Source organism: Heterodontus francisci, chromosome 20 (genome assembly GCF_036365525.1).
Source record: "Heterodontus francisci isolate sHetFra1 chromosome 20, sHetFra1.hap1, whole genome shotgun sequence".
NCBI lineage: Eukaryota > Metazoa > Chordata > Chondrichthyes > Heterodontiformes > Heterodontidae > Heterodontus > Heterodontus francisci.
This window is the reverse complement of record NC_090390.1, coordinates 19,904,501-19,925,204: the sequence shown is the minus strand read 5'-3', so window position 1 is coordinate 19,925,204 and position 20,704 is coordinate 19,904,501. Positions and strand designations below refer to the sequence as shown.

Here is a 20,704-nt window from a genome sequence, read left to right as displayed (position 1 = left end):
GCCAATTCCCTTTGATTCACCCCATGTCCTTGGCAGCTGGACTGGCCCACAGTCATTTCCAGTCCCTCTTTTCTATTGGAAATAAAGGGGTAGATTTTCAACTTGTCCCTGCACATAAGGCTGGCATTGCAGATCAGGTGATCATTATAGTAACTCCTGGATTTCCATTTCTAATGATGATCCTCTCCCTCCCTCACAACCTCTAGGTCCCTCTCAAGTCTTAGCAATCCGCTCTTTCATATGTGAGTCTCCGAATGTGTCTTTCGTACTTTACTTTTGACATTTTACAGGTAAAAAAGAGAAAGTAAGGCAATCATTTCAAGCTTTATTTTCTCACAGAATTTAAGGCATCTTTCAATCTGCAAACTTCCTTCACACTGCAATGAACTGCTTGACCCCAGGTCACACAACATTTGACTATTTGACCTTAAAGAGACACACCATTCAACACAACTCCACCTTACTAGCAAAATAATGCTCTCTGTGTCACTTGGAACAGCCTCCCTGACACTATAGAACAATGTATGATCTGCTTGTCACTCACAATACCATATTGTTATACAATATTACTAATATTTTTCTTAATGTTCTTTCTATACTTCCTACATCTTTAGTTGTTCAAATTATAATCTGAATAAAATTAATACAAATGAAACAAAGAGAGAAAATTGTCTTCCCTGCAACCTTTTAAAAAATCCCATTATTAATTTTGAGACCAAAATCATTTTGCAGTGAAGGTAATATTAATGAGCTCCAATTCAAAGCTATTATGCAACACCTTGATGCATTGATTTTAATCCCTCAGAAAGAGGGAATAATAATCAAAGGGTGAATCACTCAGAAATGTGAGAGACTAATCCCACTCTCCTACTCAGTCACCACACACTTTAATACTTGGTTTTCAAACTGTTTAGAAAGAATTTATGGACAATACCGGAGATAAAATTATGCAAAAGTGGATAATTAAACATAAACTTCACCCTACACTTTAAACTCTACAATCTTGAAAAGTACAAATGCATAATTCATCCAACATTGGCAAACTCAAGCAAGCACACCTCCATCTTCCACTTGCATTGCCTTATAGTTCAACCTCTGCTGTAATTGCCCCTTGCATATAAAGCTGGGCTAATTGGATTAAACGTGCCTTTTATATATTACCTCATAAAAACAGGAAACCCCATTTAAATTCTTATGACACAGTTAAAACTCTGTTGTTATTCACTTTTAACAAAATGAAAACCACAGACTGGTGAGCACAGTAGCTGATTTTCGACCTGAGGTTGGTTGGGTGTGACAAGTCCTTTACTGAAGGAAACTTCTGACCCTAACCGATCTGGCCTATATGTGATTCCAGTCTCACACCAACGTGGTTGACTCTTAGCTGTCCTCTGAAGCAGACTGGCAAGTCTCTCAGTTGCATCAAAGATTGATCAAAGAGTAAGGTAGCACAGAGTAAACCGACAACAGAGTGCTTCGAGGACTGAGTGCTTTGTCGGGAATTTGGTGCAGGTGGGAATTTGGTGCAGAGGGGGAAAGATGGGCTACTTTTTATACTGTTAAGGCCACATGGTGAGGGTTGTAGGTGGTTCCCACTTTTCAACTCGCACCTTACCACAGCAAGTGTTTTTGTTATTAGGGTTCTAACCCCTTTGTGTTTTATTTGTCAAATAAACAGACAGTGACAGTTTATTTTGTAGATTTAAAACAGAAGGTTAATTATTTGTAGAGCAATATGCCCTATCCTGAAATTGTTGCAACCGCATCCACTCACGCATTCACTCGCAGACACACGCACACACACACACAAAAAGAGACAGAAAGGAAAAGGGGTAAGTGGTCTGAAATGAGGTAGCGTTCTGAGGTTCTTGGTAAACCTGTTGAATTTTCTTGGAGGTCAATTTCTCTTTAGTTGTAGGCCTGGGGTGTTTTTAGATTTCTCTGTTGGTTTAAAATTCAGTTTGAAGACAGGGGATCACTTCCAGTTTTCTACTGCACAAGTTGAAGTATAGAATTCGTAGCTGGGCGCCTTCCTTTCAGCTTGCTGATTTTCTCCGAGCTCTCAGCTGGACAAGTTTTGTTGATGTTTGTTCTTAGGTCTCTCTCTCTCTCTCTCCAGAGAGCTACCTTTTAAGCTGAATGTTTTTCACATTTTGCTTCTGTGAGACACAGATCTTCCTCCCTGCGGTGACCAACAATGGCCCAGGATGTGGCTTCTTCACACCTTCTTTGTTTCAGAAGAACTCATTCAATTCAAAAATGGTAATAATCTCTGGATTGTTACCTCAACCATGTGCCAATTGACAGAGGATCAAGCAGAATTAAACGCATGGCTCAAAGAGGTGTGGGAAGAAGGGGTTTCGATTCATGGACCACTGACACCAGTACTCAGGGAACAGAAAGTTGTTCCGTTGGGATGGACCTCACTTAAACCAGCTGGGACTAGTGTCCTGGTGAATCGCATAACTAGGGCTGTGGATAGGGATTTAAACTAAGGGAGTGTGGGGAGGGTTCAGGTGAAGGGAGATTTAGAAATCCAAAGAGAAAAGGTGAGGCAATAGAACAGTTTAGCAATATGGGTAGAAACAAGCAGAGTGAGACAGGAAGGGACAGAGAGTTTAACAGTAATTGGGCATTAGCAAGTAAGGTCCATGCAGGGAACAACAGTAAAAAAAATAAAATGGAAGGTTCTTTATCTGAATGCATGAAGCATCCATAAAAGCTAGATGAACTAGTGGCACAAATAGATACAAATGGTTTAGATCTAATTGTCATTACAGATCAAGGTTACAAGGTGACCAAAGTTGGGAAATAAATATTCCAGGGTACACAACATTTTGAAAAGACATACAGAATGGCAAAGGAAGAAGGGCTAGCCCTGATAGTAAAGGATGACATAAAGGCATCAGTGAGAAAGGACCTTGGCTCAGAAGATCATGAAGTAGAATCAGTATGGGTGGAGATTAGGAATAGCAAGAATCAGAAAACACTGGTGTGAGTAGTTGATAGGTCCCCTAACTGTAGATATACCATTGAACAGAGCATTAAACAAGAAATTATTGAAGCTCAAAGGCAATGTAATAATTGTGGGGGACTTTAATCTTCATATAGACTGGACCAATCAAATTGGCAAGTGTGGTCTAGAAGATGAGTTTGTGGAACGTTTTTGTGATAGTTTCCTGGAGCAATACATTGTGGGACCAACTAGAGACAAAGCTACTTTAGATCTAGTATTGTGTAATGAGGCAGGGTTAATTAATGATCTCATCATAAAAGATCTGCTGGGAAACAGTGATGATAATATAACTGAATTCCATGTTAGGTTTGAAAGCGATATACTCCAATCACAAACAAGAATCCTAAACATAAACAAAGCCAATTACATAGGTGTGAGGAGAGACCTGGCTGAGGTTGATTGGGTAAGTAGACTAAAAGGTATGACAGTAAATAAACAGTGGGAAACATTTAAAGAAACAATTTAAAATGCTCAATAAAAATACACGCCATTGAAAAATGAAAACTCAGCAAGAAAGATCCATCTGTGGCTTACTCAGAAAGTTAAGGATAGAATTAGATTAAAAGAAGAGGCTTATAATGTTGCAAAGAATAGGAGCAAGTCTGAGGATTGGGAGTATTTTAGAAACCAGCAAAGGGCCACCAAAAATTAGATAAAAAGGGAAAAGTAGAATATGAGAATAAACCAGCTAGGAATATGAAAACAGATTGTAAGCTTTTACAAGTATATAAAAAGGAAGAGAGTAGCTAAAGTAAATGTTGAGACAGGAGAAATTATTATTATTATGGGGAAGGAGGAAATGGCAGAGACATTGAACAAATATTTTGGGCTGAATTTTACCAGCCCCTCAACATCGGGGGTTGTGGTGGAGGGGGTGTGGGAGGGCCCGTAAAATACTTGCGGGACAGGCCCGCCATCACCCATGACGTTAGGAAGGCCCCGTCGCATTTTACTGGCAGCGGCAAGGCCTCGGTGTGGCCCCCCTGCCGCTGGGCGGGAGGGCCTTCATTTACGTATTTAAATTAATTAAAACAAAATGTTAATTACTTTACCTGCTCCTGGTGGCCAACCCACGCCAATTTTATGGTTGCCAGCCGCAACACCATTCGGTATTCTGAGGCGAGACACTGGTTGGGAGAGGGGAGGATTGAAATTATCAGGGCGGGGGATGGGGGGGAGCAGGAAAAACAATTCTTATTGGCTGTGGGGATGGTGGGAAGGGTTTGAAGGGCAAATTTGATGAGTTTGGGAGGGAAAGTTGGTGTTGGGACTGAAATACATTTTATTCATATCAGACAATTAAAAAATCATTATGGGGGTTGGGAAAGGGCCTCCAGCTTTCAATATGTTTTTTCAATAAAATATGTGGTGACAATCCTTTAAAAATTCAAATTTATCCTAAGAGTTTGAAGCCCTTTAAAAATGGCATTGCCACCTGCGTGGTGGCGCCGGACGCTATTGCCGGGGATGGACCGGCCACTCCCTTGACATCATCAGGGGTGGCTGCTCCGCACACTCCATTTAAATGAGCCCCCACGCGAAATATCGCGGGGGCTCGGCAGCGGCCCTTCCCTGTCGGAAGGCCGCTGAGTTTAAAGCCCATCGCCACAATGTGCAGAACGCTAATATAATTCAGTCCTTTGTGTCTGTCTTCACAATAGAAGACACAAGTTGCATACCTGAAATTGAGAGTAACCTAGGGACTAAAAAGAGTGAGGAAATTGAGGTAACTAATATCAGTAGAGAAAAAGTATTGGAGAAACTTAAGCGACTAAAATCCGACCAATCCCCAGGACCTGATGGCCTACATCCTAGGATTCTAAAAGAGATAGCTGCAGAGATAGTGGATGCACTAGCTATGATTTTCCAAAATTCTCTGGATTCTGGAATAGTCCCAGCAGATTAGAAGTTAGCAAACATAACCTCACTATTCAAGAAAGGAGGGAAAGAGAAAACAGAGAACTACAGGTCAGCTAGCTGGACATCAGTCGTCAGAAAAGTGTAGCAATCTATTATTAACAAAGTCTTATCAACGCACTTAGAAAATTGTAGTAGGCAAAGTCAACGTGGTTTTACAAAAGGAAAATCGTGTTTGACAAATTTATTAGCGTTTTTTGAGGATATGATGAGTAGGGTAGATAGAGGAAAACCAGTAGATGTGGTATACCTGAATTTCCAAAAGTCATTTGATAAGGTGCCACACAAAAGGTTAATAAGCAAGATAGGGGCTCATAGAGTTGGGGTAATATATTTGCATGGATAGAAGATGGACAGGAAGTAAAGAGTAGGGATAAATGGGGCATTTTCAAATTGGCAGGCTATGACTAGTGGAATGCCACAAAGATCAGGGCTGGGGCCTCAGCTATTTATTATCTATATTAATGACTTAGATGAAACGGTAGAGAGTAATGTACCTAAGTTTGCTAATGATATAAAGGTAGGTGGAAATGCAAGCTGTGAGGAGGACACCGAGGCTGTATAGAGATATAGGCAGGTTACGTGAGTGGGCAACAAGGTGGCAGATGCAATATAATGCGGGGAAGCGTGAGGCTATTCACTTTGGTCGTAAGAATAGAAAAGCAGAATTTGTTTTAAATGGCGTGAAAATATTGATGTTCAAAGAGACTTGGGTATGCTTGTACAAGGAACACAGAAAGGTAGCATGTAGGTACAGCAAGCAATTAAGAAGGCAAATGGTATGGTGGTCTTTATTGCAAGGGGGATGGTGTACAAGAATAAAGAAGTCTTGCTACAATTGTACAGGGCTTTAGTGAGACCTTTAATGAGACCTTTAATGAGACTTTAATGAGACATCTGGAATATTGAGCTGAATTTAGGGAAGCCACTTGGAGTGGGAATGGAGGTGTGGGGGTGGGGGTGGGGGGGGGGGGAAGGCAGAGAATAGCATTGGACGTGTCCGGCAGAAATCTGACGTCATGACATTGATTCCAGATTTCGTCAGCGGTGGGAAAGCTCTAAGGCGGTGCTACCACCCCAACGCAACAGGCGTGCAATTTAAATTGCTGAACAGATAGTTATAATACAATAGCATGGAATTGAAAATGATTCAATGGGGGCTTGGAATTAAGTGGATGATGGGCAGCCCTCACGTGCCTTCGGATTCCTGGTCATTGAAAGGTGGCAGCACCTCAGTGAGGCCTCAGTGCTGTGACAGGAACGCAGTCATATACAACACTGAATAGGGGAAGGGGGAACGGAGGTCATTGTCGATATGCACTCTGCACGGGTGGGCGTGTTGACGGGTGGCATTACCGGGGGGCCAGACTGCTGGGTGATCCGCATGGATGGCCATACAATAGGGTGAGAGGGTCAGATGGCCATACTGCTGGGTGAAAGGGTTGACTGTCAGTGAGGGTGGGCACTGAAGGCCATTAGCGAAGAAGTGGAGAAGAGTATCAAAGGCAAAGGTACCAAAACCCCCCATGGCATGATGCAGCACCTCCAACGGAGGCAGCGTCAGGAAGCAGCTACGCTTGCCAGTGAATCTACACGATGAGAGCATCAGCAGCTGGCTCTGCCAAGAGGGGCCCACCTGTGCCAGAGAGTGTACTGGACTCGAATCAGCTACTTCCAAATGTCCAAGCAGCATTGTCAGTGAAGACTGTGGATCTCCAAAGAGGCCGTCACTGACTTATGCACCATGCTGCAGGACCAGTTCAGACCTATGGGATTCGGTGGTCACCCTATGCCTGTGGCTTTGACGATCAACGTGGCACCCTTAACTTTTATGCGTTTAGATCATTCCAAGCATCCATTGGGGACATGTGTGGAGTCTCACAGGCAGCAGCCCACCGCTGCATCAAGGAGGTGACCAATGCTCTCTTCAACTATGCGCGCTACTGGATCGAACCAAACAGTCAGGCCGAAAGGGCCATCAGATTCGGGGCTATTGCTGGATTCCCCCAGGTGCAAGGTGTGATAGATTGCACGTATGTGGCCATCAAGGCTCCAATGGACTTACCAGCCACCTTCATCAACAGGGAGGGCTTTCATTCCATCAACGTTCGTCTGGTCCATGACCACTGTAAGTGTTTCCTGCGGGTCTGTGCCCACTTCCCGGGAAGCAGCCACGGCGCCATACTTCGACAGTCCCCGGTGCCACAGCTTTTCAGTTCCCCTGCTTGCTTTCAGGGATGGATTCTCGGGGACAAGGGATACCCAAGGAAGACAAGGCTACTGATACCTGTGAGGAACCTTCACACTGCAGCCGAGAAGAGGTACAACACCTGCCACGGCAGGCCATTGGGCTGCTATCGATGAGATTCCAGTGCCTCGATCGATCTGGTGGAGCCCTGCAGTATACCCTAGTGAGGGTCCTGCATATTGTGGTAGTCTGCTGTGCTCTGCACAATCTCGTACTGCAGAGGGAAAGGCCTTGCATGAAGAGGACGTGATTAATTGCCACTCCTCAACTGACCAGGAGGAGGCTAATGAACAGGCAGCGCTGGATTTTGAAACCCTTGCACTGGAGGCCAGGCACACTGAGTGACAGGCCAAGAAGGCAAGAGATAGTCTCATACTTACCCACTTCTCGCCACCATAATGGCCTCTCAAAGTGAAATCCATAAAGACTCACCTCAATGGATTCAGTCTGTTGCCTCCTTTCTATTTAGGTTCTGTGCCCAGCGCCCAGATTAACCACACCCTTTGGCACATCTGAGAAGCTAACTAAAGGAGGGCTGTACCTACACCGGCATCCCAATGAGGGAGCAAGGGTGAACTCAGCATCTCACACTTCAGGCATGAAAGAATAAACATTTTCCACAATGAATATGAACTTCAATAACAAAAAAACTTTATAACACAAAACAAATGGCAAATATCAGACACCTGTGAAACCCCAAGTGTGTCTTGGTGATTTTCTTTATACGTCAACAGATGCTTCTATGAGATGTGAATCCCTGCGATAAAAACTGAGCTGGAGGCAGGCTGCTGATCAGGCTGCCTGTTGGCCTATGATGACTTCAGCAGGCATCCTCTGGCTGCCTGAGGCCTGGAAGGCCCCGGCTGCCTGAAGGTTTCCTGCACAGGTGCAGGACTCTCCTCAGGTGTTGCAGCTGCTGGAGCTGGGCTCACTGGCGGAGGGGCTGAGGAGCTGTTACCCTGAGGCGAGCCCCCAGCTGTGAAGGTCAGCCTCTCCCCCTCCCTTTTAAGGCTCACTTGAACCTCCCTGCTGACCAGAGAAGGACGAGGAGCTGGAGAAGACTTCAGGTGCCACATCCTTCTTTCACCTTCCCATTGCTGAGTTGAGCTCACGGCTAAGGCGATGGTGTGCAGGTCTGCACGCATCTGTGGGTTCTCGCTCTCCATGAGGGTCACCAACCTCTCAATGGAGGAATTCATTCGATCACGCACCTGAGACATGGCAGCACTCATGGTATGGATGGACTCCTCCATCATCCGCCCATGGCTGCGCATGGCCTCTGGCATCTCCGCCAGCTGTTGCCTTACCTCTCTTTGCAACACCAGCATGCCCGACACAGTCGACACCAGAGGCTCATCAACAGCCTGGGGCTCAGCATGGGCCTGGCCACCCATAGTGCTCCAACTGTCGGTGGCCTCAGCTGTCTCAGCCTCAGCCAGCTGCTCGGGCATGTGTGTGGTGCTCTCACCAGCTTGTGACCCTGATTCAAAAGCCAAGAGTAAATGAACTGAGGTGAATGTATCTGCAATGGTGGGTGAAAGTCATGTGACGATGCATCCTCTGACTGCTCCTCCCCAAAGGTTGATGGTTGTTCCCCTCCTGATGGAGTCTCCTGCAGCTGCCAACCTGCATGAGAGAACACAAACACCTGTGGGTTAGGCTGTGAATATCTCTTCATGCCAACCATGTGTGATGCGGATCTGTAGAAGTATGTTGGATGTCGATTGAAGACAATTCTCACTCTCTTGTCTCACCATTTGCTATTGAGTGGATGCTCTGTGTCCCCACTAACTTCAGTGCCTCCTCTCAGCCGTTAAGAGCGGCTGTAGGTCTGGACTTCCTCCACCAGTCCGCAAGATCTCCCTGATATTATCGGCCCACTTGTCCTGCAAGTGGAAAGAGGGAGACAGTAAGACTTAGCAGAAAGAGTGAAAGAGCAGTTCTGCTAGTGGCAGCCCCTCATCCCCTGTTGGGATTTCCTAAATGGCTCATCCTCACTTGCACTTTCAGGGGAGTTAATGGGGATGAGCTTTGTAAGATAGCGGCCTGTGGCTGAGATGCAGCCATGCATATGCCAGAATGTGTTGATGCCTACCCACTTTTGACAGCACCTTTATGGTGCCTCCCTTCCCATGTCGCACTACCTGCTGCCTACCCCCATGCAAGCCCCAACAGGATAGAGATGTAGAACACTCACCTTGGCAGACTGAAGGAGGTTAGTGATTCTCTTCCTGCACTGCACCCATGGTCAGGGGGGTGACCCCACAGCTGCTTACCCCCTCTGTGAGCTCTGTCCAGGCTTGCTTGGTCAGGTGGGTGGACGTCTTCTTGAAATCCTTGGGATGGAGGACCTCCCCCCTTTCCCTTGCAGCCTGGAGGAGAATCTCCAGGGAGACATCATGAAACTGTGGGGCCACCCGCCTTGCCTCTGCAATACTTCAGATTCCTTCTCCAGGAGGCGGGGAGGTGCTGGGAGGCGGTGGTCCACGAGTCACTCCAACATCAGCTTCAGCAGTGAACAGCAAACAGCAAATGACTCAAAGGCAGCAGTGCCAACAGGGCTGGCAGGGCTTTAAATATGGTGCCAGTACCAGCTTCTGAATCATCTGACGCTGCAGTTAATGCCTCAAAGCTCGCCCCCATCGTGTAATTGAACAGGCCCCATGCCTCCATTGTGATAACTGGCTGCTTGCTGCATTATTGCGGTGGTCCGCCACACACATGACGAGCGGCAATGACGCCCACTTCCAGGTCCGCCACCAGTACCCACAATAGATTGACTAAATTCAGACTATTGTGTGCAGTTTTGGAAGGATATACTTGCATTGGAGGTGGTACAGCGAGGGTTCACTACATTGGTCTCTGGGCTGAGAGGGTGGTCCTATGATGAGAGGCTGAGTAAATTGACCCTATACTCTCTGGAGTTTAGAAGAATGAGAGGTGATCAGAGTGGTAGACACTGAGAGGTTGTTTCCCCTGGCTGTGGAATCAAGAACACGGGGGCAAAGCATCAGAATAAGGGGACAATCATTTAGGACTGCGATGAGGAGAATGTTCTTCACTCAAAGGGTTGTGAATCTTTGGAATTCTCTACCCCAGAGGGTAGCAGATGCTCCAGCGTTGAATATATTTAAGGCTGAAATAGACAGATATTTGGGGAGTGAGTGAGAACAGTGGCACAGTGGTTAGTACCACAGCCTCACAGCTCTAGCGACCCAGGTTCGATTCTGGGTAATGCCTGTACAGAGTTTGCAAGTTCTCCCTATGACCGTGTGGGTTTCTGCCAGGTGCTCCGGTTTCCTCCCGCAGCCAAAGACTTGCAGGTTGCTAGGTAAATTGGCCATTGTAAATTGCCCCGAGGTAGGTGGTAGGAGAATTGAGGGAAGGTGGGGATGTGGTAGGGAATGTGGGGTTAATGTAGGATTAGTATAAATGGGTGGCTGCTGGTCGGCACAGACTCGGTGGGCCGAAGGGTCTGTTTCAGTGCTGTATCACTCTATGAAAGTGGAGTTGAAACCCAAGATCAGCCATGATCATATTGAATGACATGGCAGCCTCGATGGGCCATGTGGTCTGCTCCTGCTTCTGTTTCTTGTGTTCTTATTGAGCAACTAGAGATGGGCAATAAATGCCAGCTTTGCCAACAATGCCCAAAGTGGATCTTTGCAATTGACAGTCAACATTGCTTGTTTATTGTGCAATATGGTCTGAGTGATTGGGACTGTTTCATTCATGAGTATGGCTGTGCATCTGAGAGAGTAACAAAGCAAGACAAACAGAGAAAGTGTTTAATTTAAGAAGAGAAATCGTGGAAGAACTGTACCATCATTCAAGTAAGGAGAAAATGACCATATCAAAAATTCTGCATTTGCACAGTCTACATAAAGAGGAACTCTTTAGTACCAGTATGTCCTCTTGTAGCATTAGAGACAAAGCAGCAATGCTGCCAATATATATCCTTGAGTTTTGCATTATTGATTTTCAGTATAAAAACACATCCTTGTATCGAATAGATCAGTCTGTTTGTTTGATATCTATAGGTCAGATAGTTCATTCTCTCCAGAAACTATAATTTGTAATAATTTTATTCAGATTATAATTTGTGTGTCTAACCATGTAGGAAGCATGGTAAGAACAATAAGGGAAATATTATTTAACAGCTGTAACTCTTGCTTTACTGAGGCAATGCCTGTTTCCTTTGGCTTTGTTTGATTTTTTTGAATGTGATCAACTCAATTACATCAGTTCAGTCACAAGTACATGTCCCTTTTAACCACACTTTCGTCACTACTGTACTTCATTAAGGTTGAAAGAGAGAGCCAGAGAGAGCGAGAGAGAGAGAGAGAACAAGAAATCAGGGGAATGCAGAATATCCACTGCAAGCGGCCAGCTTCATACTGAAAAATCAAAGCAATTGAATCCTCCCACGATGTTGAGTTTTAAAACACACTTTTCAATCAATAACATATCTCACTCACATTAAGCTTTGTTTGATATTTTCATTTGTACATCAGATCTACACTCAAGACATATCAATATAACATTAATTCAAAGTAACTGCAGCTGCATTACTTACAATAGAAAGAGATAACAATACACTTAATATTCACTACCTATGAAACTCTCTGCTCTTGTACACAGAAGATTTGACAAAGCAATTCTGACTCACAGGGAAGGTTAGTTACTGATGTTACGTGACTGAATATGCCTTCTTTTGAACACAGCTAATATAGGAGACGACAGGCGAATTACACTATGTTTAATAGATTTTTTTTTTAACAGTTTACGTGCTTTGGATGTCAGTCAAAAACATAAAGGTAGTGTAGTGGTTAAGCAACTGGACTAATAATCCAGTAGTTGTTTAAAAGGTCTCTAACTTTTCCCAGTTCGACTGAAAGGTCATTAACCTGAAATATTAACTCTTCCTCTTGCCACAGATACTTACTGACCTGCTGGGTATTTCCAGCATTTTTGCTTTTATTTCAAATCTCCAGCATCAGCAATATTTTATTCTAGTAATTCAGAGGGCTGGACTAATAATCCAGAGAACATGAGTTCAAATCCTACCCTGGCAGTTCAAAGAATTTAATCCAAATTTTTTAACGATCTGGAAATAAAAGGCTGGTATAAATAAAAGTGACCACAAAGCAGTTGGATTGTTGTAAAAACTCAGCTGGTTTATTAATGTCCTTTAGGTAATGAAATATGCCATCCTTACCTGGTCTGTTCTCCATGTAACACCAGACCACAGCAATGTGCTTGACTCTTAACTGCCCTCTAAAGTGACCAAGTAAGAAAGTGGTCCACTACCATCTTAGGGCAACTAGGGATTGGCAATAAATGCCAGTGATGCCCACATCCTCAATGAATCATACAATAATCTATGTGTTTGGTGTATATCATTACCAGTTGCAGAAGCTTCTCATGTTGGAGACGTGTTTATTTTCAAACATTGTGGTGATTCTATATACTCTCATATTTCATTAATTGATCAGAATCTCTTATGACCAGCCATTCTGTCACTGCGGTTGAGAGGTACCTGTCTGCGAAGGTGCCTGGTCTTCTTGCACATATTATCAATGGCAGCGTTCACAGTGTCACTTCGCTCTGTATGGCCAGCCTAAAAAGAAAAGGAACTTCTTGTTATTGTCTCATAAAAGCACCCAATTAAAAGGAGGCTTGGGCAAAACAGACAGATTTTGAAATTAGCAAATCAACCTGGGGTTTCAAATAATGTAATGTACTGTGTCAGTTCAACCAAAACTGTGCTGTTAGTGTCATTCTAGGCCCCCACCTGCCAGGAATGAATAACATCAATTTTGCATGAACATTGATTTTTAACTGTTGTTGGAGTGAGGAAATGACTTGTTAAACAAATCAGCCGTGACTGGAAAAAACATTCACAAACTAACAGACATCGAAGGTGAGGAAGCACATTCCAGGGCTCTCTAAGGAGGATACAATCCACAAGAGCCAGGACTGGTTAGACCAGCTGGTCACATGACTAACTGCCTGTTCCAGGGCTTTCTTTAGAACTGGCCATAGAGAGTTTGAACTCAGAGAGTCTGTTTGTTCTTGGACTGAGAAGATCTCTCTCCTGTCTGCTCCCATCTCTTTCTCACAAGCTTCTGAATCCATTGAAGAGATATGAACCCTAAGAGAGAAAAGTCTCCTATAGTGAACAAGGTTTGAGAAGAATACTGGGCCCCAATGAAAAGGATTGTACAGTGAGCTCGAAGAACTGTAACAACAACTCTCCCGATATTGCCTCAAACTTTTCCACTTTATTTTTCTTCTGCTCTTTTCTGTCTCTATTTGCATGTGTCTATCGTGTATGCATGCTAGTGTGGGGTGCGTTGTGGATCCGTAGGCATTAACCGAATTACAGTTTAAGTTTAAGAAATTTCAACTTTTCTTCTTTAAACCTAACAAAACCTGTTTGTGCTGATTTCTTTGCCTTATTATTGGAAAATGGTGAACAAGGATTCACCACGGGGGAGCTAAAAACACGGTATGTTTAAAATTAAACCCCATTACAGTAAGACCAGGTGAAGGCTGAAAGGGAACCCTAGACCTCTTTCTCACCTGATCCCAACACAACAAAATAGCAAAGTGAATTTTCTGGTGCACACTATGTTTGATTGTGAGATATCAGAAGAAGTAACTGTTTAAAGCGTTGTTTCAAAAAAACACCAGTTAAATGGATTAAGACCACAGTTACTTGCTCATACCATACTCAGGATTGAGTCAATTCCTACTTATCATTAGTGGGAGCTTTCTGCCCTCTGTTTATTGACACCAGTCAACAACAGAGTCAAAAAATGACACCAGGAGTAGGTAAAGGGAACATTAGCTTAGAGGTCATGGCACTACATCAGAAATCATGCTTCAAAAACCACCATGGTAAATCACAAAACTAGATTCAATTAATCTGATCATTTTCAGGCTAGAAAGCTGCTAGATTGTTGTCAATATCCAACTGCTTCACTAATGTTCTTCAGAGAAGGGAAGCTGTCACCAACACCCTGGTTTGACCTACATGTGACTCCAGTCCCACATAGGAACAGGGGTAGGCCATTCAGCTGCTTGGGACTGTTCCACTATTCAATTAGATCATGCCTGATATTTGCCTCAACTGTACACCTTTGATACATATCCCTTGATACCTTGACCTAACACAAAGCTATTGATCTCAGTCTTGAACATTTTTATTTCCCCAGCATCCAAAGCCTTTTGGGGATTAGTTCCAGATTTCTACACATTACGTGAAAACAATGCTTCGTGAATTCACTTCTGAATAGCCTAGATCGAGCCTTTTTTGGATTCCCCCATCAGAAGAAAAGTTTCTTCGTATCCCCCCCCACCCCCATCAAAACCCTTTTTCATTTTAAAAGACCTCTATTAAATCATCCCTCAACCTTCTAAACTCAAAGGGTTAAGTTAAGAGACAGGTTGCATAAACTTAGCTTTTATTCCCTTAAGACATGGCAGCATTCTGGGCAATCTGCGCTGCACCCCCTTCAAGGGCACTATATTCGTCCTGAGGTTCAGTGACCAGAACTGAACGCAGCACACCAGCTGGAGTCTGACCAAAGCTCTGTACAACTAAACCATCGCTTCCTCACTTTTGAATTTTAGCCCTCTTGAGATAAAGGATAACATTTTGTTAGGTTTTCTGATTACGTTTTATACCTGTCCACTAGATTTTTATGATTTATATACACGAACACCTAAATCTCTGCTCCTTCACAGCTCCTAGTCTCTCTCAATTAAGAAAATATTCTGATTTGTCTTTTCCACATCCAAAATGGATGATCTCACATTTCCCAACATTAAATTCCATCTGCCATTATGTATTTGACTCAATGCCTTCAGGGTAGCTAATGATGCAGTGTCACCCACATGTCATGAATAAATAAAAAACAGCATTGTACAAATGCTTCCTGTATTTGTCTGAAATTTCTCTCATCTATATTAACGGAGATAACGTAGTTATTTTAAATGTGTTGGTGCCTATGCTAGCACAGTGGGTTGGATTTTCAGGGCAGGAATGGAGACGGATGAGCCCTGAAAATACTGACGCCAGCCGGCATGCTGTTTTCTCGACCCTGTTCCCAGAGCTGGCCATTTTTGCCAAGGCAGGTTTGGGCCTGGCAGGCATACCCACCTCCATGAGGCGGATAGCCAAGTAGGCTCATTAAGAGCCTTGTTAAGCACACTTAAAGGAGGTAAACTGGAGTTTTTCAGTTGGCCTCCAGTTTCCTGACCCAATAGGGGCAGCTTAATGGTCTGGAGGTGTGGCACCCAGCATCAGGCCAGGGGGCCAATGCTCCAGGCAGGCCTACAGTCCATCCCTGCCTGCCTGCGTGTGGGTGCAGCCAATGCCGCCCTGTAGAGGGATTCCATACCACCCCCCCCCCACCCCGACCCACAACTCCCCCAATGTCATAGTGGTAGGCTGGCTGCTGTATCTGTTTTTTATTTAAAGTTTTTAAAAGGTTGGTGAGCGGGCACCTCCATGTTGAAGCGCCCTCTCAGTTACTTACCCTCTACTGCAGCTTGCTGCTCCTCTCAAGCTGGAAGGCCTCTGATTGGCCCTCCAGCTTCGAGAGCCTGCCTGCCACCCTTAATTGGGCAGGGAATCTATCTCCATGCCAGTTAAGCGGGCACTTTCATGAACATCCCAAAGAGTGACTGCTTCCCTCAGGGGGCTGGGTCAGGACCTGGAAACAGTCCTGACACCGGTTTCCCACCCCCAGAGGGAAAATCCTGCCCAGTGGAAAAAGGAATTTCAAATAAATGTGTTATGGATTTGGACCCTAATGTCCAACGGTGTTAATATAGGGTCCAAAAGAACACTATCAGATGGCTATTAAAAACAGTATCTGAGTTGACACCAGTAGTGGGAAATGTACTAAAAAGTACATCCCCAGATTTACCATCAACAGGGACTGAATATCATCTGCGAGGAAAACAGATTGACTCATTTAACAAACTAGATCCTATTGTAGCAGCAGCCTTTATCAAAGATGGCAGTTGATCCAACTAAATCGAGGCCCACTCAAAAACACAATGGGTGGGCTTTGGTTGGGAAGTTATCAGTAACAATAACTTGCACTTATACAGCAACTTTACACTACTGTGAGGCACCTTGGGATGTCTTTCTATGTTAATCAGAAATACACTGATAGCGAGACTTAGAAGGAGGGGTGTAGTGGGTTTTAAGGAAGGCCTTAAAGGAAGAAAGGGAGGGAGAGAGACGGACGGGTTTAGCAAAAGAATTTCAGAGCACAGATGAAGGCACATCTGTCAATGGTGAGGCGAAGGTAGGGGGAAGGATGTACAGAAGGCCAGTCAGAGGAACCGTGAGATTGGGATAGGGAGGGGTGTAGGGTTGGAGCAGGTTACAGAGATAGGGAGGGGCGAGGCCATGGACAGATATGAACATGAGGATTAAAATTTTAAATTTAAGTTAAGTCAATACTTGCAATTTTGGTATTGCTACTGTACCATTCCCAATGAATAAAAATAGAGTGGTTGAGAGGCCAAACTCAGGGCCATTAGGTTATAAATTGGATTGGGCCTGTTTTGGGGCGTGTGGATTGTGATTGTCCTGCAACCAGTTGATATTCTTGCAATGTGCAACCTGGCACGAGATGTGTTGTTGACTGGCTGCATGATCAGCAGGGGACCCAGGAGCGAGAATGGCTAGCCCAATGTACAGATAGCCTGTACATCTTAAAGGCAACTGTGCTGCTGAATTTCTACACCTCAGGATCATTTCAGGAGTCTCTGGAGATATCTGTGGGATCTCCCCAAGTGCAGGCTGTCATTGACTGTGCGCATGTGACCATTAAGGCTCCCTCAGGCCAGCCAGGGGTCTTCATCAACAGGAAGGTCTTCCATTCACTCAACATACAACCGGCTTGCGACTACTGCAAACAGATCCTTCAAAACTGTGCAAGGCTTCCGGGAAGCTGCCGTGATGCCTGCAAACAGTCCCAGCTGTCCGATCTTTTCAGCCCCCCTGCATGCCTTCAAGGATGGATACTGGCTGACAAGGGCTATCCACTGAAGAGATGACTACTGAGGCCTGTGAGAACCCCAAGCACAGATGCAGAGGAGAGATAAAACAGCTGCCACAAGACAGCTCAAGTGCCAATCAAGCAGGCAATAAGCCTTCTGAAGATATGGTTCAGATGCCTGGATAGATCTAGTGGAGCCCTTCAATATACCCCAGCAAGGGTCTCACGTATCGTTGTGGTGTGCTGTGCGCTGCACAACCTGGTGCTACAAAGGGGAGAAGCTTTGAACAATGATGACATCCAGGAGTGTGATGCCTCCTCCAAAAATGAGGATATGGAGGGGGATGGTGATCAGGAACAGGAGGAAGCCCCTGAGAGACAGCAGGCAAGTGCCATGAGGTACACACAAGGCTCGCGCTTCACAGTACAGGCATGTTTCACATAGAATCATAGAATGATTACAGCACAGAAGTTGGTCATTCTGCCCATCGTCTCCGTGCCGGCTCCCTGCAAGAGCAACGTACCTAGTCCCACTCCCCCGACTTTTCCCTGTAGACCTGCAAATGTTTTCTCTTCAATAATTCTCCAATTCTCTTCTGAAAGCCATGATTGAATCTGCCTCCATCACACTCTCAGGTAGTGCATTCCAGATCCTAACTACTCACTGTGTAAACCTTTTTTTCCTCATGTCATTGTTGCTTCTTTTGTCCATCAACTTAAATCGGTGACCTCTGGTTCTGGATCCTTCGGCCAATGGGAACAGTTTCTCCCTACCTACTCTGTCCAGATCCCTCATGGTTTTGAATACCTCTATCAAGTATCCTCTTAATCTTCTCTTCTCAAGGAGAATAGATCCAGCTTCTCCAACCTATCCACGTAACTGAAGTTCCTCATCCCTGGAACCATTCTTGTGAATCTTTTCTGCACCGTCTCTTCTTTTCTTTGGGCCTCCTTATCTCGAGAGACAATGGATACGCGCCTGGAGGTGGTCAGTGGTTTGTGAAGCAGCGCCTGGAGTGGCTATAAAGGCCAATTCTGGAGTGACAGGCTCTTCCACAGGTGCTGCAGAGAAATTTGTTTGTTGGGGCTGTTGCACAGTTGGCTCTCCCCTTGCGCCTCTGTCTTTTTTCCTGCCAACTACTAAGTCTCTTCGACTCGCCACAATTTAGCCCTGTCTTTATGGCTGCCCGCCAGCTCTGGCGAATGCTGGCAACTGACTCCCACGACTTGTGATCAATGTCACACGATTTCATGTCGCGTTTGCAGACGTCTTTATAACGGAGACATGGACGGCCGGTGCACCGTCTCTAATGCCTTAACATCCTCCCTGAAGTGTGGTGCCCAGAATTGGACACAATACTCCAGTTAAGGCCAAACCCATGTTTTATACGGGTTTGTCATAACTTCCTTGCTTTTGTACTCTATACCCCTATTTATAAAGCCCAGCATCCCATATGCATTATTAACTGCTTTCTCAACCTGCCCAGCCACCTTCAATGTTTTGTGTCATCCACAGATTTTGAAATTGTACCCTGTACACCCAAGTCTAGGTCTTTAATTTAGACCAGGAAAAGCAGGGGTCCTAACACTGACCCCTGGGGTACCCCACTGTTTCCCTTATTTACACACGTAGTCAATCCAATAAATCTTGCACTTTCTGCTGCCCGATTGTCATTTCCTTGATTGCCCTGACCATTTCCCTGAACCCGTCATCACATGAGACAACAGAACGGGAATTGCTGTGACCTCACTCGGTGTGCTGTTTCCCATCACACCCTTTGTGGGAGCCAGTGAGCTGTTAATGGCCCAGCACTGTTTAAAAAAGTAAAGGATTCTTCCAGTCATGAACAATTTTACAATTCATTTAAGACAAATACACATCAAGGTGACATCTAACATCAGGATATAACCCTGTGAAACCCAAGTGTAGTTAGGTGGACTTTTCTGCACACTTGCAGGTGCTCCCACGTGGTGCTCCCCTGCGCTGTCAGCTAAGGTAGAGGCAGGCTGCTGACCTGTCCGCTCCGTGGCTTTAAATGACCGTGGTGGTTGTCCTCTACTTGCCTGAGGCCTGGAGGGCGCCAGCATATTGAGGACCTCCTCCACGGGTGCAGGGGTCCCCTCTGTCTCCGCAGATTTGTAAGGCACTGGTGTCACCTTCAGAGGGGCTTAGGAGACATTGCCCAAACCAGGAGACCCCTGGGAAGAGTCCCCAGATGATGCAGGCAAACACTCCTCCATCCTTGCAGGACAGAATTGGGCCCTCCCTGGACATCTGAGGAGTATGAGGACCTGGCGATGGATCCAGGCGTCATGTCCGCCTATTGCCCAGTAATTGCTCCACAGTGCTCATGGGGTGGCGATAGCATGCAAGTCTGCATGCATCTGCAGCATGCACCTTGTGGTAAGCTGGATGTGGTTCTCCATGAGGGATGCCAATCTCTCGATGGAGGAAGCCATGCACCCACACACCAGAGTCATGGCTGCACGAATGGGCTGGATGGACTCCTCCATCATCTATGAATGGGTGTGCATAGCCTCTGGCAGCTCACACTGCAGTTCCAGCATCTGCCACCTTGTTGATGACTTCAGAGGCATGTCATTAGCCTGAAACTAAGCATCGCCAGGTCGTTCCCCCAGTCCTTGAGTGTGAGTGACCTCGGCTATCATTGCCTCCGTCAGCTGCTCCAGTGTGTCTGTGCTATGCTCACCAGATTGTGACCCCGTTACTAACCATGAGTGACTACCCATCAACATGAGAGTATCTACACTGGTGAAGGGTGCAGGAGAATGATGTGACAGTACACCCTCTGAGGTCTCCTCCTCCTCCTCAGAGGTGGACGTCTGTTGCTCAGACTTGGTGACTGGCCGCTGTTGTCTATGACCTGCAAGAGTGATAAGACTAATGAGAGGGCAATGCGGTTTACAACACCTCCTTCTAACTTCTCATCATCTGCAGCTCTATGTGAGCAGTGATGCACACGTCGGAACAATACTTGTGCTCGACAGAGGGTCTCTTGCACCCGTCCATTAGGCACTCACTCTGTCGGAGCTCCACACACATCTTACCATCTGTGATTGCCTGGCCTGCCTCCATTCCAACCAGCTCCTGAGGCTCTTCCTCCATAAGGGTGAGGAAGACCAGGCAGGACACGGTTCTTGACGTTTCCTGTGCATTATGAGCTCTCTTCTCGTGCAGGCATATACATTTCCTTTGTTAGTCACCCATCAAAGACAGGCACAACTCCTATGTTGGTGGCAGCCTGACTGTCCAACATGGTACCACATGAATGCCTCCTGCATGCAGCCGATCAGGCTGTGTAGGAGTCCCCTCTGCCTGACTGCTGCCCTACACAGAGAGACGACATGCATCTGACAGCCAAAGTTGATACTTGGGCATCTCCACTGACAGGGTGGTCACCCTTCTCCAATCTCTTACTCACCCTCAGTCACATTTAAGGCTGCAAACTTACTGTTATGCACTACACTCATCATGCC

The 20,704-nt window shown here is 45.5% G+C and overlaps 1 protein-coding gene across 1 annotated transcript in view; it reads right to left on the bottom strand.

The window, feature by feature from the left end:
- The window catches only part of LOC137380511 (catenin alpha-3-like), a 2,550,805-nt gene that overhangs the window by 1,418,403 nt on the left and 1,111,698 nt on the right, over nt 1-20,704 (bottom strand). The window contains exon 8 of the mRNA XM_068052420.1: nt 12,721-12,801. Coding sequence (XP_067908521.1) covers nt 12,721-12,801 — 81 coding nt within the window. The remainder of the gene's footprint in view (nt 1-12,720; nt 12,802-20,704) is intronic.